The sequence below is a fragment of the Oncorhynchus mykiss genome, chromosome 15, assembly GCF_013265735.2.
Source record: "Oncorhynchus mykiss isolate Arlee chromosome 15, USDA_OmykA_1.1, whole genome shotgun sequence".
In the NCBI taxonomy this organism is placed as follows: Eukaryota; Metazoa; Chordata; class Actinopteri; order Salmoniformes; family Salmonidae; genus Oncorhynchus; species Oncorhynchus mykiss.
The window spans coordinates 18,591,308-18,614,493 of record NC_048579.1 but is presented as its reverse complement, the minus strand read 5'-3'; the positions used below and the strand labels follow the sequence as shown (position 1 = coordinate 18,614,493).

Sequence of the window (23,186 nt, the reverse complement as noted above, 5' to 3'; positions counted from 1 at the left end):
TTTTATTTTCCTCATCGTCGTTGCTGAAGCCACTGCTGCGGCGCCCCTCTTTGTTTGTTTGTTATTAGTACCTGACAAAAAAATGCTATATATATATATATATATATATATATATATATATATATATATATATATATATATATATATATATATATATATATATATATATATATATATATATTCATTAATCTATATATATTAATCTATATATATATATATATATATATATATATATATTCATCAATCTATATATATTAATCTATATATATATATTAATCTATATATATTAATCTATATATATATATATATATTAATAGATTAATATATATATATATATTAATAGATTAATATATATGGATTAATAGATTAATATATATATATATATTAATCTATTAATCCATATATATTAATCTATTAATATATATATATATATAGATTAATATATATGGATTAATAGATTAATATATATATATATATATTAAAATATATATATATATATATATATAGATTAATATATATGGATTAATAGATTAATATATATATATATATATAAAAAAAAATCTTAGTGACCAGCTGTAATTCTGGATGCAGTCTTAGATCCAGGTTGTTCAGGAACCAATTACCTCAGACCTCACGTGAAACAGTGTTGCTAGCTGGATAGTCGTCTACTACAGAAAAATTATGTACACTTTCGTCATACCAACAGGAAACCTCGTTTGTACTGGTGTAACATGTATGATCCACCCCTTGACAATGTGAAAACCCTCTTCCTTTCCGAGCTTCTCGCCTCTCGTTTTCAACAGCTAAGAAATGGTATTGTATGGAAAACCATGTTCAAGTGCTTCCTCTGCTACTTTCCCAGCTGAAATTGTTAGTGTACACTGGTTTGACAGCTCACTCTGTCATCTGACAGAACTGAAGAAAAAAAAAACATTTAAATTAGCCGAGATTTCATTATAGTCCTGTCTACCTCACTAAAAAAGTCCCAACAACACTAATTACTATTGTACCCTTAGATTGGTCATCAATCCCTCTTAGACGTCTACTTCTTTTTACTTTACACAACTCTCTATGAGCATATTTTAGTGTTATTACGTTACTTATTTACTGTGCATAGACAGTCACTCAGGCCATGTGAACGTTACCTCGTTTTCCAAGAGATCAGTGTTCAGGTCCTGTGTCAAACAGCAGCAGCGAGCTGTGAGCCCGGGCAATCGACTTACCCTCCTTAAGTATTAAGATCTTCCCCAGCAGGGGAGAACTATTGATTCTAAATGCCAATGACTAAACACTAAGAACGTCCAATATCTTTGTAGCCTCTGGGTTAGTAGAGCTTGCTGCTTTAAAAAGCCACTTCCATACAGTGCCAGTTTCTTTCGCTCCTTTAAAACCAGGTGGAATTTGCTGTTGGTAAACAATGTCAATGTGGAATGTTTTTTGTTCCTCATAAGAGCTCATCAGTGGCTCTTTGCACATGGAAGTGTTCAAACAAATCCGAAAAACTATCCCACTGCAAAGAACTGATTCACCACGTCTTTCTTCCAAGACCCACCAAAACAAGGGTGCAGGATTCGGCAAACGGGTCAAGGGGGGTTTCTTGTTTTGTCAAGGGGTCTTATTTAAAAGTGATGTTTCTATACCAGGATACGTGAAATGTAAATGTTGTAGGTTATGTTTCACTATTGTAGCTAAATTGTAGAACAGAGATGGCTTGTACTACTGATTTTAACATAAATATACTCAAATAAATCTGTATAAGATAAAATGTATACGGAGAGTTGAGATTGTTGCTGTAAACCCCTCTTTTGGATTGAAGAATATGTTTAAAAGTTTTATGTATATGAAATGCCCTGGAAAAATCCAACATCCATTGTATTGCCGTAATGACATGAGGACTTTTTGAACGATCAGTGTAACATAGTTCTTTAATTTGCAGTGGATCATTGTTCCTTTTTACTGTGGTAATTTTAGAACTCATTATCCAAGTAGATTTGCCTAGTTGTTGGGGTGTGGCTGTTTCTACTCTGCACTTGGTGCCAGAATAAACCAGTATGAATGTAGTATTTGCCCAGTGTGAAACAACTACACCCTGACTGTTAGAGAAAAAATACTAGAATGGATTATTTCAATTGTATCTTTTTGTATATGAAAGTAAACAATAAAATACTGTTAAAGCATTTGATTGCATTATTTTCCTACTGTGTGTTGTCCATTTAGAATGACTGTTCATCAAAATGATGTTTAAGTTTTCTAATGTGCTAGGATGTTAATCATCACACCATAATAGAGATTCTATCCATCACAAGTTTTTGTGATAATGTTGCGTGTGTTCTGTGTAGCCACAGTGGCCTTGAAGGGCGCTGACCATGTTTATTCTCTGGAATTCAAAAATGCTCTACATGCAGTGAACTACCATGCAGGAGTGGGCTAAATGCCTCAACTATTGATAATTACACAAGATTACTGCACATTCTAGCATATATGCAAATGAAATATGAACTCTCCAAGGCTCTTCTATGGAATGTCCTAAAGGGACTTATATTAAAGCACAACAGCAATTTAGTGATTTCATTGACTATTCTCAATTTGTTCTTGCTTGAGGTAGTGTAGCCTGTTCAAGTGCTTTGTGCTAACTGTGTCCCCAGGCTCAGTTGCTACCACATAAATATAACATGTTATTGTGTCATGATACACTGAAAATCTATTCATAATTTTTGCAAATCAATTAAAGATCTTTTTATTTTCACTTTGAATTTAGGCTCTCCATACAAACACACCCTGTGGTTTGGTTATGTGATAGGCTAAATCTATTGATCGGTGATGAAAAGGGCATTCTTTCGTGCTTGATTGTAGTTTCAATTAAATGCAAAACGTGTTGATAGAAATTCAATAAACTTTAATCCAGAAATCCAAGACCAGTAAATTCCTTTGATGCCACTCTGTTTATACCCCTGCCACCAGAAAGCAATGTTTATATTTATAGTACTTCCTTCACCAAGCTTGCGTTGTTGTTGACCGCATGTGTTTCAAGTTCAACAGTTTCAAAGAAACCTCCTTGGAAAACGAAACCAACCGGCAACTTGATTAGCGTCATGGCAGCAACATTAAGACTTCCGGTTTTCCTATTTTGCCTTAAGTGTTAGATACGAAATGTATTTTGCAGCTTTGTAACATTTTAATATTATGCACTACCCCAAATTATAACTACATTGTGGAAAAATCTAAACTAAACAGATTACTACTTTATAAAATATATATATTATACATTGAGAAATGGTTAAATGAATGTAAAGAACATAAGATTCTACAGACCCTATTGAGTAAAGCCAACCCCACTTTTACTTCAGCACCTAGAATAGTTTTATTTCTACACTTAACAAAAATATAAACGCAACATGTAAAGTGTTGGTGCCATGTTTCATGAGCTGAAATAAAAAATCCCCAATATCTTCCATACACACAAAAAGCTTACTTCTCTAAAATGTGGTGCACACATTTGTTTACATCCCTGTTAGTAAGCATTTTTCCTTTGCCAAGATAATCCATCCACCTGACAAGTGTGGCATATCAAGAAGCTGATTAAACATGATCAATACACAGGTGTACCTTGTGCTGGGTGTACCTAGTGGCCTTTTACCTTGTGGTTTTGTCACACAAAACAATGCAACAGATGTCCCAAGTTTTGAGGGAGCCTGCAATTGGCATGCTGACTGCAGGAATGCCCACGAGCTGTTACCGGAAAATGTAATGTTAATTTATCTACCATAAGCCGCCTCCAACGTTGTTTTAGAGAATTTGGCAGTGCGGCCTGACAACTGCAGACCGCGTGGAACCACGCCAGCTCCGGCTTCTTCACAGGCGGGATCATCTGGGGTGGGTATTTCTGTCTAATGAAGGCCTTTTTGTAGTGAAAAATTCATTCTGATTGGCTGGGCCTGGCTCCCCTGTGGGTGGGCCTGGATGCCAAGTGGGTGGGCCTGTACCCCTGCCCACTCGTGAAATCCATAGATTAGGGCCAAATTAATTTATTTCAATTGACTGATTTCCTTATATAAACTGTAACTCAGTAAAATCTTTGAAATTGTTACATGTTCTGTTTTTGTTCTATATATAAACTAATATGTAATTTAGAGGCCTATAGTGTATTGCATTGGGACCAATGGAGTGTGTGGAGTAGAAAGTGTTGTTGGGCATATAGACCTGTTGAGGTCTATTTCAACAAAACAAGCACACGTTACAGAACATTTTAGAACTTTTGCAGCGCGCTGGTTTTCAACGCATTAATTACTCTGTTATTTCGAGATGAGCTAAAGCTGCAACAAGAGGGGAGGAAATGGTCAACAATGCTGACCATATCATTTTTTATTTGGACATTTCTGAATTGATATTTGGCTGTAAAGGTAAATATGAGGGACACGAAGCAGCTAGCCACAATGACGTTCATTTTGAGAAGTCTAACTTGTAAAATACCTAGGGTATAACTGGCTAGCTACTAGCTAGTTCAGTTTCTCTCACGATTATAAAGCCAACATTTTAAGAAAAATGGCATATTATTGACCTAAAAGGTTAGCCGTTGTTAGCGTATCCAGGGTCAGTGATACATAGATAAACCATGGAAATTATGCAGACAATTACATTGATGGAAGCCACAATCTATCAGCAATATTAAAGCTGAGCCAACCCCCTGAAAAAACATCTGCAATCATGTTCTTAGCAACATTGCTAAAATGAATTAAATAAAATGTTACCTGTAATGGGGACCTCATGTAGTTTAATTGTCATCTCCTTATTTTCCCACTGTACCTAAATTACAAGGGATGGATTCGCACTAAACAATTTTATTTGCCAGCACTTAAAAGGCCAAATCTGGTATATGGTTTGCCTCATATTCATTGTCGACTGGTATCATTTTAAATTGAGCATATAGCTCAACATGTAAACAATGTGTGAGGTTCGCTATTCTCTGCTTCAGATGACAGATGTCCATAAGGTAAATTATGCTATCATACTCTATCTAGATTTATGGCTGCATTGGCAACGCATGCCATGTGAAAAGCTGAAAAATGTATTCACATAACGGATATACTGAGAGAGAGTGACAATCAAATAAAACAGATCTTCATGATCTTCTTCTCATGACTTCAACGTGTACAAATAAGATCATATGTAAAGATTAGACATCTTAGTCTAAACAACAATAGGTACTTGAGTAGTAACAAGTAGGCTATTATTACTAAAGCATCATTTAAGGTGAACAAAAAAAACTCCATACCAGCGGTGGCTAACCTTGCTCCACTGTTCCCTGATCTACTGGGTTAGCAGATTTATATTCCAGCCTAGAAATAGCCCCCTTGATTATCAGGTGTATTATTGCTGGTCTGAAAGAAAACCCTGCATATCCAGCAGACCTCCAGCAGGGTTGGCCTGCTCCAATTGCAATATGTTTATACATTTTGTGTGATGTTTAACTGTATTTATGTATACAATATTTGCTAACATAGGTAGGCCTACACATGTCATACAGGATCTACCCTTAATCTCTTAGGACATTCATTGGGACCTCTCTCTTCATCGCAATCAGGCTTTACATATCTTGAGGACATAGACTTTACATAGACTGGAACTGGAGAATATTGTCAAGTCCTCCAACGTAATTACCTCACCCTATCCAGTAGTCTACTGTACACTCCCTTTACTGACAGCTGGAGCTGCAATTTCACCCTGTCCCATGGCTGTTATCTACAAATGCATTTGGAGTCTGTATTTTTAATTTACAAGGATTACATCAAGATAGCTAGCTAATAAGAAGTTAGTTAGCTGATGACACTTAATTCACTTAGCAAATTTTACAGCTACCAGCTCAGTTGAGTGTTGAGTTAGCCTATAACGTGGCCTACTATAGCAGCTAGCTAATAATATCGTTTTTTTTTACTTAAAAAAAATGTATTCTCCCACTGCCTGTTTTTTGTGTCCTTACAAAAACAAAATAATGTTCAACCGTCACAATATTTTTGGTGGTAGCAAAGCGCAGCCATGTTGACAAATGGAATGGGGGGGGACAGGTGTGTTTTGTCACCAGAGCGGTTTAGAACGTGCGCGTGCTGCTCTCTCCTCTCGCTCACGTGACTCAGCCAATAGCTCTACTGCTCTCTCAACACACACACACACACACACCGCTCCAGCACTCCCCACCACTCACTCACTCAGCAATAGCCTGGCAGTCAGCAGCAGGTCACAGTGAAACATATATATGTTTAAGAGAAATTCCATTGCGGCTGCGGTGCAACTTAGAAACAACCTGCGACAACAACAACAAACATTCACAAGCGACATCGTTTTCAAATTAGCCTATTTAACAGGAAAACCGCGGACATAGCAACACTGACTGAATCTAGCAGAGGCAACAACTACAATGACGGAACAGTGGCTCACATGACATACAGCACCTCCTTCTACGGGCGTTTAAGGGGAGGGTTCTTGAAATGTAACATCCAATCAAAATATTGCCACTGGGAGCCAGCGGACCATTCAAACCGTTTTTTGCTATAGAACGTTATTCAGACTTCCAAGGGAGATATGACAACGACGTGATTTGGGAGGTATGGCAAGACGAGACTACATTGGGACGAATGGAGTGGGTGGAGTAGAAAGTGTTGCTGGGCACATAGACCTCAGTCCCCCATTAAATAACATATATAGATTCTACATTCTCTAGTGTGTAACCTCAACCCCACTTTTACTTCAGCATCTGGAGTAGTTCTCTAAGCCAATATGTAAGCCAATAACATAATAATATAATAAGCCAATATGTACTGTATTGCATATACAGTGTATTTCCTTGGGGCATTTATTTGACCCAAATAAAAGTGCAAATGTCACTTAAATATAAACAAATATGGATCATTGTTCTTGTTTAGACTAGTATTTTTTCACATATCATGAACGTAGGAGACTTTTATTTTGAACATTTTCGAAATTTCGTGACCCGGATGTACTTTTCTTTGTGTTGCCCACGAGACGCTGGTGATAGCTTCTACCTAAAAACACAAAGCAACAAGACAAATTATTTCAAAGTATTTTATCAGTTGAATATTATAAAGATGGCAGGGAATGTTAAATTCTTTAGATTTGTTGGTGGTTATGTGTGCGGCGCTGCCGTCACCACTGGATCATGTGTTGCAGTGATGAAACTTTACAAGGTTGAGGACACAGAGGACCAGAGAGAGCCCGAGAAAGGTTTGCTTTTAAGTTAGTATTTAGCTAGCTAAGTTAAGTTAGCCGTTACCTGTAATGAAATTAGCCAGTATACACAGATGATACGTAATGAACAATTATCATAGCTGATACACAAGTACCTAAATGATTAATATTAAATTTAGCCAGTTCAGAAGCCAGCCAAATGTGGTAGAATTTTGCAATATTTGTTAGTTCTGCCTATGTAAATAACATCAATTCTTTGTTACAGTTCCTCAGGCACAGCAGGAGATAGGGCGGTATGGCTTCCCCTTGACAGGAGCTGAGATACGATACTACGCCAACCACACATTGTCCTACAACCAAGCCATGAAAACACCAAGATGGGTCGCAGAGCACCTGTCACATGAGAAACTATTGGGTAATAATGTTGTAATGATAAATTAATAATGTAGTCATAATATCCCTATGAGCAAAAATGTATTGTGCTCACTGGGATAGTCATAGGCAGCTGTTATACAGACATTCTAGATATAGGCTAATTCTCTTCTTCTTGCTGCCGCAGGGAAAGCCGACAGAAAGCACTGTAAATTCAAGCCAGACCCCAGTATCCCAGAACCCTTCACTGCACACAATGCTGACTACCTGGGCAGTGGCTGGTCCAGGGGCCACATGGCCCCCGCAGGAGACAACAAGACCTCCGAGGTACCCAGCAACATCACACCTATCCAACATATTGGTGACATTTAGTGTCGTAGATTGAGCTTGGAGTAATGTCTTGTTCTTAGTTGATGTGGTTTACACCAGTGGTTTGTTAAGACCTTTTCTCGTTTTGATGGTATGTGAGGTGAACTGGTCTTACAGAATTCTCTCCTTTCTGTTCCTATTAACAGCAGTCAATGGCTGAAACCTTCTACCTATCCAACATTGTGCCCCAGAACTATGAAAACAACGCTGGATACTGGAACAGGTATATGGGAACCCCCAGTGATATTCATTGCATTTGTTCCACAAGTTAGGTGATACTACTTGGTCCTAGTACTGTATATAAATGGAATGACCTATGCTGAAATAAAACTCTCTCTTAATCTAAGCTATTGTACCTTGAAGCCAAACTTGACTTATGATCAATGTAATGATCATTTTGAAGTCTGTGAACTGTGTGTTGCCCCAGTATAATATACTGTTTTGTATTTCAGACTGGAGATGTACTGCAGGGACCTGGCCAAGCGCTTTGATGACGTGTGGGTCATATCAGGACCTCTGGTCCTTTCTGAAGAGGGGGCTGATGGGAAAAAGACAGTGTCCTACCAGGTAACTGAAGCTGTTAGGCGGACCACACTGTGCAGTCCAGGGTGCACAGCTCTAGGATCTCCCCAAATCCTAACCTTAACCATTAATGGGGGAAATGCGACATGGGGCAACTGTACAGTGTCCACTCAATGTCAGTGGTTTGTCTGAGAGCTCCAAAAAGAAATGCACTTGTAAAGTATTTAGACCCCTTGACTTTATCCACATTTTGTTACGTTAAAGTCTTATTCTAAAATTGATTAAAAATAAAACATCCTCATCGATCTAGACACAATACACCATAATGACAAATCAAAAACAGTTTATTTTTTAGATATGTTTGCAAATGTATAAAAAAAAAGAAGGAAATATCACATTTCCATAACTATTCAGACCCTTTGTTCAGTACTTTGTTGAAGCACCTTTGGCAACGATTACAGCCTCAAGTCTTCTTGGGTATGACGCTACAAGCTTGTCACACCTATATTTTGGGAGCTTCTCCCATTCTTCTCTGTAGATCCTCTCAAGCTTTGTCAGGTTGGATGGGGAGCGTTGCTGCACAACTATTTTCAGGTGTCTCCAGAGACGTTTGATCGGGTTCATGTCCGGGCTTTGGCTGGGTCACTCAAGGACATTCAGAGACTTGTCCACGAAGCCACTCCCGCGTTGTCTTGGTTGTGTGCTTAGGGTCATTGTCCTGTTGGAAGGTGAACCTTCGCCTCAGTCTGAGGTCCTGAGCGCTCTGGAGTAGGTTTTCATCAAGGATCTCTCTGTACTTTGCTCTGTTCATCTTTCCCTCGATCCAGACTAGTTTCCCAGTCCCTGCTGCTGAAAGACATCCCCACAGCATGATGCTGCCACCACCATGCTTCACAGTAGGGATGGTGCCAGGTTTCCTCCAGATGTGACGCTTGGCATTCAGGCCAAATAGTTCAGTCTTGGTTTCATCAGACCAGAGAATCTTGTTTTTCATGGTCTGAGAGTGGGCTGTGATGTGGCTTTTACTGAGGAGTGGCTTCTGTCTGGCCACTCTACCAAAAAAGCCTGATTGGTGGAGTGCTGCAGAACCTGTCCTTCTGGAAGGTTCTCCCATCTCCACAGAGGACCTCTGGAGCTCTATCAGAGTGACCATTGGGTTCTTGGTCACCTCCCTGACCAAGGCCCTTCTTCCCCGATTGCTCAGTTTGGTGTGGTATATGGGGGTGTGGTATATGGCCAATATACCACGGCTAAGGGCTGTTCTTAGCACAACACAATGTGGAGTATATTGGCCATATACCACAAACCCCCTAGGTGCCTTATTGCTATTATAAACCTGTTACTAACTTAATAAGAGCAGTACAAATAAATGTTGTGTCATACCCGTGGTATACAGTCTGATATACCACCGCTGTCAGCCAATCAGCATTCAGGGCTCGAACCACCCAGTTTATAAATAAGGGATAATCAACGAGGAGCTATGCGTTCTCGGGAGAAAAAGTGTATGATATGGAAGGTGTATTCCACGACACACTGGGAGAGTGGAACTAACCTTCCAAGGAATTACAGTGCCTTGCGAAAGTATTCGGCCCCCTTGAACTTTGCGACCTTTTGCCACATTTCAGGCTTCAAACATAAAGATATAAAACTGTATTTTTTTGTGAAGAATCAACAACAAGTGGGACACAATCATGAAGTGGAACGACATTTATTGGATATTTCAAACTTTTTTAACAAATCAAAAACTGAAAAATTGGGCGTGCAAAATTATTCAGCCCCCTTAAGTTAATACTTTGTAGCGCCTCCTTTTGCTGCGATTACAGCTGTAAGTCGCTTGTTCACCATGTTTGACAGTGGGGATGGTGTGTTCAGGGTGATGAGCTGTGTTGCTTTTACGCCAAACATAACGTTTTGCACTCAAAATGCTGCTCCAGACACTGGGCCTTTAAGGTGCACGTTACTACCACTGATCTCCCCCTTTACATTATGTGGGCAATATAATTTTACTGTTACCAGTTTTTCTGGCCCGTGTACAGTGGGGCTGGCAACAGCGCTTTGAGCAGGCTAATTGACGACAGTATGACATAACCAAAAGCTTTTAAAAAAAAACAACTAATATTTCAAGTTAGTGCTGATAATCATTGGTGGTCTTACAAAAAATACACTAAAATTGGGACGCCGTAAAAGCGAAGTCAACTAAGCCCAGGCCTCACTACAGAGACGCTAGAGAGGCCTGCTGCTTCCTAGTCAATAGAAAAAGGCCAGCCAAACAGCTTTACCCTACTTCAGGAACAAAAGACAAAACCATCTGTTCTAGCACATCTTCAAACAGAACATCTTGTTCAGTACTGACTGCCTGAAATGGAGCGACTTAGCAAAAACACTCATTTCCCCAGGAAGACGGTGCAACATGTCAGTACAATGTTCAATCTTAGCTATACAGCAGCATTTTGAAGGGGGTTTGTGGCACCAATCTGAAATGGCCGAACCAAACACTGCTTTTTATCCACAGCAGTTGGCGAACTCTGGTGCGAAATAGCCACTGGTTATAGAGCAAAAAGGCAATCAGAAACCAATTCACACTCAACGGAGGCAAATTCCCTTCGAATTCCACACAGTCATGAAGCCAAAGGAGAAACTCTAAATCCAGTTTCCCAGAAGCACACTGGGCAATTGCAAAATCCTCTCAGTTAAATTCACTTATTTTCCAGTTCTCTTGTCCACATACCACACTATGAATCATCAAGGCTTGTTGAAACTTAACTACAATAACACAAATGGTTGACTCACTTATAGGTAGATGATGCATGCCAAAAAAATAGATTAATCAGCTTAAATTCACCAAAGTGAATAGTGCCAAATTCAAAGAATACAGTAAAACGATTGCATTCGACTCAGAGGCACAACAATATCGACCTAAACATTTGTCACACATGTGAACTCGCCATCCAAAGAACGGTTAGAATGTGAGAAGAACCGCTCAGTCTAGATATCACCACGTGAAATGAACCAAACGTGTTTATCGGAACAAAAAGGCCAGAACTATGCTGTTTCACATAGGGCTGGGAATTGCCAGGGAACTCACAATATTATCATGATACTTAGGTGCTGACACGATATGTATTGCTATTCGATACTGTGATTTTGTTGCGATTTGATGTTCCAAACGTATTGCTCACCATATGTCTGCTGCAGAGGGACAAGGTGAGAGCCACGAGAAATTGATCATTCATGGTAATAAAACAAAAAATCGGCTACCTATTTAAAAAGATGGAGAACAAGCTATGACGGAAAAATACTGGAGTCTTGGTGCAGGTACAGCCAACTAACGCAAAAATAATATTGCGATAGAACGATACAATATAGAGCGGCAAAAATAATAATCCCGATATGTAACATACATTTTTCTCTCCCATCAATAGTTTCTCGGCTACAGGCCTATTCCTAGGAACCCTGTACCATCACAGCAATTCAAAGGGGAAGAAAAAGCAGTGGGTCTCCAACGCAGACTTACAGTGCCTTGCGAAAGTATTCGGCCCCCTTGAACTTTGCGACCTTTTGCCACATTTCAGGCTTCAAACATAAAGATATAAAACTGTATTTTTTTGTGAAGAATCAACAATAAGTGGGACACAATCATGAAGTGGAACGACATTTATTGGATATTTCAAACTTTTTTAACAAATCAAAAACTGAAAAATTGGGCGTGCAAAATTATTCAGCCCCCTTAAGTTAATACTTTGTAGCGCCACCTTTTGCTGTGATTACAGCTGTAAGTCGCTTGGGGTATGTCTCTATCAGTTTTGCACATCGAGAGACTGACATTTTTTCCCATTCCTCCTTGCAAAACAGCTCGAGCTCAGTGAGGTTGGATGGAGAGCATTTGTGAACAGCACTTTTCAGTTCTTTCCACAGATTCTCGATTGGATTCAGGTCTGGACTTTGACTTGGCCATTCTAACACCTGGATATGTTTATTTTTGAACCATTCCATTGTAGATTTTGCTTTATGTTTTGGATCATTGTCTTGTTGGAAGACAAATCTCCGTCCCGGTCTCAGGTCTTTTGCAGACTCCATCAGGTTTTCTTCCAGAATGGTCCTGTATTTGGCTCCATCCATCTTCCCATCAATTTTAACCATCTTCCCTGTCCCTGCTGAAGAAAAGCAGGCCCAAACCATGATGCTGCCACCACCATGTTTGACAGTGGGGATGGTGTGTTCAGCTGTGTTGCTTTTACGCCAAACATAACGTTTTGCATTGTTGCCAAAAAGTTCAATTTTGGTTTCATCTGACCAGAGCACCTTCTTCCACATGTTTGGTGTGTCTCCCAGGTGGCTTGTGGCAAACTTTAAATGACACTTTTTATGGATATCTTTAAGAAATGGCTTTCTTCTTGCCACTCTTCCATAAAGGCCAGATTTGTGCAATATACGACTGATTGTTGTCCTATGGACAACTCTCTCCCACCTCAGCTGTAGATCTCTGCAGTTCATCCAGAGTGATCATGGGCCTCTTGGCTGCATCTCTGATCAGTCTTCTCCTTGTATGAGCTGAAAGTTTAGAGGGACGGCCAGGTCTTGGTAGATTTGCAGTGGTCTGATACTCCTTCCATTTCAATATTATCGCTTGCACAGTGCTCCTTGGGATGTTTAAAGCTTGGGAAATCTTTTTGTATCCAAATCCGGCTTTAAACTTCTTCACAACAGTATCTCGGACCTGCCTGGTGTGTTCCTTGTTCTTCATGATGCTCTCTGCGCTTTTGACGGACCTCTGAGACTATCACAGTGCAGGTGCATTTATACGGAGAATTGATTACACACAGGTGGATTGTATTTATCATCATTAGTCATTTAGGTCAACATTGGATCATTCAGAGATCCTCACTGAACTTCTGGAGAGAGTTTGCTGCACTGAAAGTAAAGGGACTGAATAATTTTGCACACCCAATTTTTCAGTTTTTGATTTGTTAAAAAAGTTTGAAATATCCAATAAATGTCGTTCCACTTCATGATTGTGTCCCACTTGTTGTTGATTCTTCACAAAAAAATACACTTTTATATCTTTATGTTTGAAGTCTGAAATGTGGAAAAGGTCGCAAAGTTCAAGGGGGCCGAATACTTTCGCAAGGCACTGTACATTATTTTCCAGAGAACACATAGTGCCCCAAGTTGATTATCTATTTTATACCATGGCTATAATTTAACACATTTGCAGCTAGAAATGTGTTCAACATCTACTGAAATAATTAGCAAGTTCACTAGATAGCTACAGTAGTTGCCTTGGTAACCAAACAAACAGACTTACTAGTTTAGCTAACCAACCCATTAGTCCTTGCTCGCTATTATGAAAATAGAATTCAGCAATGCCAATAACTTCAATTTGACCTTTGCTTCCAAATGCAGCTTGTTGATTATCCCTTACGTATACAATGAGGGAGGAGGTAACATGATGGTTATTTCCTGGACATATCACAGTGCAGCCTCATGGCCACTAGATGTCACTGTTGCACAAAAAATCCCACTTGTCGATGAAGCCCATCTTTTTTTCAAGTTTTTCCAACCCACAGAAAGCACACAAGTACTAAGTTGTTATTTATTCACTGAGACTTCTGTACACTGCCCATATTGTCATTAATAAAATATGCCAACACTCTCGTAATATTAGTCTTACTCAACATCAGACAACACTCGCTAGATTCTGACAGTGGCTGTTTAGTAGCTTTTAATTTAAAAAAAAGTGAATATCTGGATGCTGTTGGCTGGTTAGGTTAGTGTTTGTTTTCCTCTGCGTTAGTTAGGTTTGCATCGATGCTTTGCCCCCCTGTGGCTGTTCTATCAGAGAAAGTGTGCTATGAATGTTTCTTTGTCCTCCAGTGAGGCCCAGAGTGTAAACCCACAAGGACAGACGGTTGCCCTAGGGCAGGGATCATGAACTAGATTCAGCCGAAGGCAGATTTTTTCTTGAGTCGATGGTCAAGGGGCCAGAACTGCAAATTGACTGCAAATTGACCGCAAGACGCCCCAAACAGATATAGTATTTGACTAAAACATAATTTCAAACCTTGCTTACATTTGTATACGATCACATATCTCTATTATTCGTGGGAATACTTTGGAACAGTTTTTTTTTACATCAAAATAACTTGGGAGCTGATTTGCTGGTGTTTTTACACTCTTTTATGTCTACCAATAAAAAATTATAATAAATAAAATAACACTTTTTCGGGGGCCAAATAAAGTCACAGTGACAGGTGTATGGGTTCCCCGCCATTTGGGGAACCTAAGCCCTAGGGCTGTTACCTAGACTCACAGATCATCTGCGACAGGGGCCGTGTTCCACCCATTGAAACCCCAAACCCACCTGGGGCCTGAGCTGCAGCGGTGGGGATTAAACACACACGACACACCCACAGTTTATTATTTCCTTTTGCTACCTCTCCAGTTGCCATGGCAGTGCCCCCTGGGCATTGCCAGGCGGTCCTTGTTTCCTGTGAGGGATTGAGAGGTTTAGAGGGCTCCGGGGATGCCCGCCTTAGGTTGGTAATGCCAGCCTCTAACATCCGTGGTGGAGAGGCCTGGAGTGCCTTTATCTTTATCCCAGATGAACTCCCCTGGAGTGGGGTCTCCCTGTGGTTTATCAGGGGCCAACACACTGTCCCCCCATCAGCAGGAACAGGACTCCCACGTAGAGTGGAAGAAGAGAGAATGACAGGAAGATAAAACCGAGAAAGCGGAAGGGATGGAGTGGGGAAGGAGAGCGTAGAGAAGAATGAAAGCTCTGTGTAGTAGGCCTACCTTTTGTCCTTATGGGGATATTATATATATATACACTACCATTCAAAAGTTTGGCGTCACTTAGAAATGTCCTTGTTTTTGAAAGAAAAGCACATTTTTTTTGTCCATTATAACAATTAGAAATAAAAGCTGAAATAAATAATTCACTCTAGTATTATTCTGACATATCACATTCTTAAAATAAAGTGGTGATCCTAACTGACCTAAGACAGGGAATTTTTACTAGGATTAAATGTCAGGAATTGTGAACAACTGAGTTTAGATTTATTTGACTAAGGTGTATGTAAACTTCCAACTTCAACTGTATATATATATATATATACACACATATAAGCTCAGTTGACATTTAATCCTAGTAAAAATTCCCTGTCTTTTTAGGTCAGTTAGGATCACCATTTTATTTTAAGAACGTGACATGTCAGAATAATAGTAGTGAGAATGATTTATTTCAGCTTTTATTTCTTTCATCACATTCCCAGTGGGTCAGAAGTTTACATACTCTAAATTAGTATTTGGTAGCATTGCCTTTAAATTGTTTAACTTGGGTCAAATGTTTCCGGTAGCCTTCCACAAGCTTCCAACAATAAGTTGTGTGAATGTTGGCCCATTCCTCCTGATAGAGCTGGTATAACTGAGTCAGGGTTGTAGGCCTCCTTGCTCGCACACACTTTTTCAGTTCTGCCCATACATTTTCTATAGGATTGAGGCCGTTTTGCCATAACTTTGGAAGTATGCTTTAGGTCATTTTCCATTTGGAAGACCCATTTGTGACCAAGCTTTAACTTCCTGACTGATGTCTTGAGATGTTGCTTCAATATAATTATTTTATATAATTTTCCTACCTCATGATGCCATCTATTTTGTGAAGTGCACCAGTCCCCCCACAACATGATGCTGCCACCCCCGTGCTTCACGGTTGGGATGATGTTCTTGCAAGCTTCCCCCTTTTTCCTCCAAACATAACGATGGTCATTATGGCCAAACAGTTCTATTTTTGTTTCATCAGACCAGAGGACATTTCTCCAAAAAGTACGATCTTTGACCCCATGTGCAGTTGCAAACCGTAGTCTAGCTTTTTTATGGAGGTTTTGGAGTAGTGGCTTCTTCCTTGCTGAGCGGCCTTTCAGGTTATGACGATATAGGACTCGTTTTACTGTGGATATAGATACTTTTGTACCTGTTTCCTCCAGCATCTTCACAAGGTCCTTTGCTGCTGTTCTGGGATTGATTTGCACGTTTCACACCAAAGTACTTTCATCTCCAGAACGCGTCTCCTTCCTGAGCGGTATGACGGCTGTGTGGTCCCATGGTGTTTATACTTGTGTACTATTGTTTGTACAGATGAACGTGGTACCTTCAGGCGTTTGGGAATTGCTCCCAAGGATGAACCAGACTTGTGGAGGTCTACAATTTTTTTCTGAGGTCTTGGCTGATTTCTTTAAAATGTTCAATGATGTCAAGCAAAGAGGCACTGAGTTTGAAGGTAGGCCTTGAAATACATCCACAGGTACACCTCCAATTGACATTAATGATGTCAAATAGCCTATCAGAAGCTTCTAAAGCCATGACATAATTTTCTGGAATTTTCCAAGCTGTTTAAAGGCACAGTCAAATTGGTGTATGTAAACATCTGACCCACTGGAATTGTGATACAGTGAATTATAAGTGAAATAATCTGTCTGTAAACAATTGTTGGAAAAATGACTTGTGTCATGAACAAAGTAGATGTCCTAACCGACTTGCTAAAACTATAGTTTGTTGACTCCAACCTAAGTGTATGTAAACTTCCTATTTCAACTGTGTGTATATATATATATATATTTATATATATATATATATATATATATACACACACACACACAGTTGAAGTCGGAAGTTTATTTATATATATATACAGTGGGGCAAAAAAATATTTAGTCAGCCACCAATTGTGCAAGTTCTCCCACTTAAAAAGATGAGAGAGGCCTGTAATTTTCATCATAGGTACACTTCAACTATGACAGACAAAATTAGAAAAAAAATCCAGAAAATCACATTGTAGGATTTTTTATGAATTTATTTGCAAATTAATGGTGGAAAATAAGTATTTGGTCACCTACAAACAAACTCCTCTGTCCTACACTCGTTACCTGTATTAATGGCACCTGTTTGAACTTGTTATCAGTATAAAAGACCTGTCCACAAGCTCAAACATTCACACTCCAAACTCCACTATGGCCAATACCAAAGAGCTGTCAAAGGACACCAGAAACAAAATTGTAGACCTGCACCAGGCTGGGAAGACTGAATCTGCAATAGGTAAGCAGCTTGGTTTGAAGAAATCAACTGTGGGAACAATTATTAGGAAATGGAAGACATACAAGACCACTGATAATCTCCCTCGATCTAGGGCTCCACGCAAGATCTCACCCCGTGGGGTCAAAATGATCACAAGAACGGTGAGCAAAAATCCAAGAACCACACGGGGGGACCTAGTGAATGATCTGCAGAGAGCTGGGACCAAAGTAACAAAGCCTACCATCAGTAACACACTATGCCGCCAGGGACTCAAATCCTGCAGTGCCAGACGTGTTCCCCTGCTTAAGCCAGTACATGTCCAGGCCCGTCTGAAGTTCGCTGGAGAGCATTTGGATGATCCAGAAGAAGATTGGGAGAATGTCATATGGTCAGATGAAAACAAAATATAACTTTTTGGTAAAAACTCAACTCGTCGTGTTTGGAGGACAAAGAATGCTGAGTGGCATCCAAAGAACACCATACCTACTGTGAAGCATGGGGGTGGAAACATCATGCTTTGGGGCTGGTATATATATATATATAGTAACTGTCAAGTTTGGACACAGCTACTCATTCAAGTGTTTTTCTTTATTTTAGTATTTTCTACATTGTAGAATAATAGTGAAGACATCAAAACTATAAAATAACACATATGGAATCATGTAGTAACGATTAAAGTGTTAAACAAATCAAAATATATTTTAGGTTCTTCAAAGTAGCCACCCTTGATACTATGTCTAAGCCTATATATGTGTTTTATTTTCGGTACTTTCCTTCACAACCCCAATTTTATTTTATGACCTTATGAAGGGAAATGTGATCTTAGTGTACAGTCTGTACTCCCGTTTATTTGAGTAATGTAACCGATTGAGAGGTCTCCCTGATTTGTCAAGGCCTTAGTTGGAGCCCCGGGCACTGGGCAGGTGTGGTGAATGATTCTCCCTTTAACTGAATGGTTATTGCCCCTCTAACAAAGCAATGGCATTGTCCTATTTAGGTGCCGCTTGTGGATTTGACAGCTCTAATGCAGTTCCACCTCAGACACCATCAAAACAACAGCTACAGATATGCGGATGTCGGCTGAAGCGGATCTGCCTGGCTCCTGGATTATTTGATGAGGCTACTTTAATCTAGAACAAACAACCTTTACCATAAATCAGCGTGGACCTCTCCTTGAGATCTCAGGGCGCTGAAGGCATAAGTCCATCTGTTCTTTACGAGGCCTCCATAAACTAACACTGTCGTATCTCGGAACAGCCTAGCCCACAATCTATCGAGGCACAGGTAGACCAAAATATGCAAAATGCAAAAAAAATGTGTGTTTTAACATGATTTAACGTAATATGTTGTTATTTGTGCAGGTCATAGGCAAAGACGACGTGGCCGTCCCCACCCACCTCTTCAAAGTCATCCTTGTCGGGAAAGACCAATCGGCATCGGGCAATTTGACTAACAACCAATCGGCATCAGAAACCTTGGCCCTCGGGGCCTTTGTCGTACCCAACCAGCCAATCGGCTTCAAGCGCCCACTGACGGACTTCCAGGTGAGTCTATCGGAACTAGAGAAGATCTCGGGCCTGACCTTCTTTCCCAAAGTGGAGCGGACAACTCCGAGCCTCCCCAACTTGTGCGATAGGGATTCCTGCCAACTGATGGACTTTAAGGATTTCACCTTGTACCTCACGGCCAGGAAGGTGGGCAGTGCCCGCACCACGGTGAAGCTGGAGAAGAGCATGGCGGAGCTGAAAGAGCAAGGAATTGCCCCGGACGACTACGTACTCAAACTGTACCAGGAGAAGAAGAAGGAGCTGGAAAACAAAGAGCATAACCGGGCTCATCTTCCTTAGGGCACTAAGAGAAAACGTTTTGTAGCAGAAACAGAAAATGAGGGTTTCTAATTGGACAAGTCCACATAGTCCCTCCTGTTTTCATTGGTTTGGTGCCTAATGAACACAACCCTGGATGGAATGTCCATTATGGCTCTGTGAAACGAGCAGCTGGTCAAGTGGCTGTTTTGCTATGGGTTACATAGTTTGTTAGATTGTTTATTGAACAGATTTTTCTGTATATTTCTTCGTTTTTTTTTCCCATTGGAAGGTGTATTTCCCATGCCAGAATTACAAAAAGTATTTTTTAAATGTGGATAGTTTTTTTAAATTTACCCTGAACAAAAATATACATGCAACAATTTCAGCATTTTACTGAGTTACAGTTCATATAAGGAAATCAGTCAATTTAAATAAATGTATTGTCCCCCCGTCTAACTCAATCAGCTTATCAGGCTTTTATGGGTACTAATCGTTAATAGAGACCCAGGCGGAATCATGTGTTTCCTGTCGCCACTAATTGCATTGAGACATTTCAATTGGACCGCAGGAAAAGAAGGGCACATGTATCACCAGTGTAATGGATCAGTTTGTTACCGAGAAGCACTATGGGTCGCTTTATTGTTTGTATTACCTCATAGCTGACTTCAGGACATTACCACTCAACCACTGCCGTCCGCCAAATGGACCACGCAGATATCAGATATACAGTAATATCACATCACTAAAGACTAGCCTAGACCCCATCACTCACCCATCATCCACCTTACACAAACACAGGATCCTACTCAGCCAAAGAAAAATCAACCATAGCCTATTGGAACCAGGATGAGAAGTATTAGCCCTAATGCAGTGTAATTGACAAATGAGAACACATGAACACACACTCTGTCTACTGTACACACACTGTCTGGCAGACCAGAGCTGCATCTCAATATTACGAAGCAGTTTACTCTGCTTGTGTTCTCTCCTTGAAACTCATGCTTGATGCCTACCAGGAATTTGCTTGGACCTCTGAGATTACTAAAGGTGCAGCCTTTGTTGCAGCTTGCCGCGACTGGGAGACCGATGGGGCGGCGCACAATTGGCCCAGCGTCGTCCGGGTTAGTGGAGGGTTTGGCTGGCAGGGATTTCCTTGTCCCATTGCACACTAGCGACTCCTGTGGTGGCCCGGGCGCAGTGCACGCTGACACGGTCGCCCGGTGCACGGCGTTTCCTCCGACACATTGGTGTGGCTGGCTTCCGGGTTAAGTGGGCATTGTGTCAAAAAGCAGTGCGGCTTGGTTGAGTTGTGTTTCGGAGGACGCATGGCTCTCGACCTTCGCCTCTCCCGAGTCCGTATGGGAGATGCAGTGGTGAGACAAGACTGTAACTACCAATTGGATACAATGAAATTGGGGAGATAAAGGGGTAGAAGTTAAAAAATAAAATAAAAAGATTACTAAAGGCGACTAAAAGGATACAGGGGATAGATAGGTGGCCATTTTCAACTATTGAGATGCTATATTTGTAATTCGTCTAGCTTAAATGATTTGATGCCACTTTACAGTAGGTTGGGGCGACAGTAATCCAGTCTGAGCTCAGCTGGCACTGCTTTACCGGTTAGATTCCCACTGTGCCACTGTGTTTGTCAGGGATCCTCAGCCAGGGAAGGTCAGGGGCAAGGGTGGCACTGGGAGCCATGTGATGATATATTATGTAGAAATACGTTGTTACTTTTCCAATGTATGGCATGGTTTTATTAATAATCAACTGTACATTAAGATCAAGTTCTCCCAACAGCTAATAAATATGGAGAGCAGAGAAGTTCTCATTTGGAAGATGGGACCTTGTCCCATTTTAAAGCAGATTTTCCTTTTAACTTTTTTTATCACCTACATCCTCTTAACCTTACTAATAAGGCAGACGCCATAAAGGAAATTGAATGCAGCTGGATCAAATGTAATCACATTTTTTGTGTAATCCAGGTCATTACATTGTAAATTACATGAGAGAGTTCATAACTTCACATGGCCTTTGGGAGATATCATAATATTTTCAAAGGTGTTGGCTACAGGTGTTAAAAATGTGAATGGAATCTGAATAGGCTAGCAAGAGAAATACTTGATACACACAATAAAGGCAGATCCAAACCGTATTGTGCTGCTCGGTTGCATGGTTACAAGAACTATGGCGTGAAAAAGGGTATGTTTAATTCCAAGCTGGACTCAGGGGTAGATGTAACATAGCAAGTGTAACTCTTGTAACTCCCTCCATTTAGCATGAAATGTTACATGTTATATGGTATGTATTAATTTGTGGATGTCCATCACCCATTTTGTAGGATATGTTATTACAATTTGTTGTGGCTAACATTAGCTAGGTGGCTAACTTTAGCTAGGTTAGGGGTGAAGGTTATGGGTTAGGGTTAAGGTTAGGGGAACGGTTAGCTAACATGCTAAGTAGTTGCAAAAAAGTAGTAACTAGTTGCTAATTAGCTAAAGTCTTCTGTGATGTGAACCCGCAACCTTTGGATTGCTAGACTTTTGCATTATACACCTCCCTGACCAACCTTCCTCCTTTGGTTTTTGGCTTAAGTAACCTTCTGTCTTATGTAACCATACCAAACGTAACATATCATACTAATTTGAGTGTCACAGACTTACGTTTACTATTGTACGTCTAACATTTGAGGCCAGGTTGAATTCATGTAGGCCTGCTATTTGCACCACCCAAAAATGAAGCTTAAATATATTACTGCCCTGTTTGGAAGCATTGTTATTCATATTAGACCAGATTTTATATCCCACAGGGCTCTATCAAGCATTGCAGGTTACTTTTGCACGTGTGCATTAAACATAAAATTAACTCTATTTTTCACAGTGCAGCTTAAGTCATCAGAAACTACTACTGACACAGGAGCACTATCGGGTGTCTTTCCACCCCTGAGAGCATTCAGAAACTACTAGTTGCTGCCCACGACCTCCACAGGACTTCAAATCTCCAAAAGCAGGAAATAGTGGGAGCGAGCGGTGGCATGGGCGGATTTGACGGTGGCATGGGTGGTTTTGACGGTGGCGTGGGTGGTATTGACGGTTGCATGGGCGGTTTTGACGGTGGCATGGGCGGTTTTGACGGTGGCATGAGCGGACTTAACGGTGGCATGGGCGGTTTTGAGTAGCGTCTGTGAGTCTTGTGAGTGTCATATCTGCAAGTGAGTGGGTGTACCTGCGTGCATGTGAAAGTGTGTGTCTGTGTAGGCTTTCATGCATGTGTGTGTGTGTATGTGTGAAGTTGCAGTGTTTCTCCTCCCCATGCAGACCTGTGCTGTTACTGTGTGTGGAGCAGCTGCGTTGGCCAACCCAAGGCTGTAATTAGCTGCCCCAGTCTGCCACGGTGTCGGAGTGAATTCCCCCTCAGAACAACATGCCATGTAAGCAATTAGTCCATCTATGCTCTGCCCATCCTCTGGTTTACAGCACAGTAGGAGGGCTGATCTGGCTTGCACAAGGCTACTGTGCTGACTTATAATCAACATTGCTATGTATGTAGGCCTACACACTTCTGGGAGGGGGGGAAAAAACATTTCACTCTCTCACATTGTCCCTCACTTCCTCTGTGTCCCTTCATAGACCAAGCTCAAAGTTGTTGTGAATCTGATATCAATTTATTGAACCACTGTCTTTAATCCAGTGTTTTCCAAGCTTGGCAAAGCTATAGCTAATTGAAATACCCTGACTCATCCATTTCTTCCATAGAGTACATTACCATTGGGGCTCTATAGGCTCAATACAACTTACTCTCCTCATCTCCTTCCCATCATCTGCTCAGATCTGTAAACACTGG

At 40.5% G+C, this 23,186-nt stretch overlaps 1 protein-coding gene across 1 annotated transcript; it reads left to right on the top strand.

The window, feature by feature from the left end:
• Positions 1-6,989: 6,989 nt before the first annotated feature.
• On the top strand, positions 6,990-21,498 carry LOC110489734 (nuclease EXOG, mitochondrial). Its single transcript, XM_021562575.2, has 6 exons — positions 6,990-7,236; positions 7,466-7,615; positions 7,760-7,899; positions 8,088-8,164; positions 8,394-8,508; positions 18,897-21,498. The coding sequence occupies exons 1-6, from the start codon at positions 6,990-6,992 to the stop codon at positions 19,380-19,382; spliced, it is 1,215 nt and encodes a 404-aa protein (XP_021418250.1). The 3' UTR covers positions 19,383-21,498.
• Positions 21,499-23,186: the final 1,688 nt, after the last annotated feature.

Bases quoted from the DNA above. Each gene is read 5' to 3' on its own strand.
- LOC110489734 (XM_021562575.2), top strand. From the start codon at position 6,990: ATGTACTTTTCTTTGTGTTGCCCACGAGACGCTGGTGATAGCTTCTAC. The intron at 8,165-8,393 runs GTATATGGGAAC...TTTGTATTTCAG, and splicing joins AACGCTGGATACTGGAACAG to ACTGGAGATGTACTGCAGGG. The intron at 8,509-18,896 runs GTAACTGAAGCT...TTATTTGTGCAG, and splicing joins AAAAGACAGTGTCCTACCAG to GTCATAGGCAAAGACGACGT.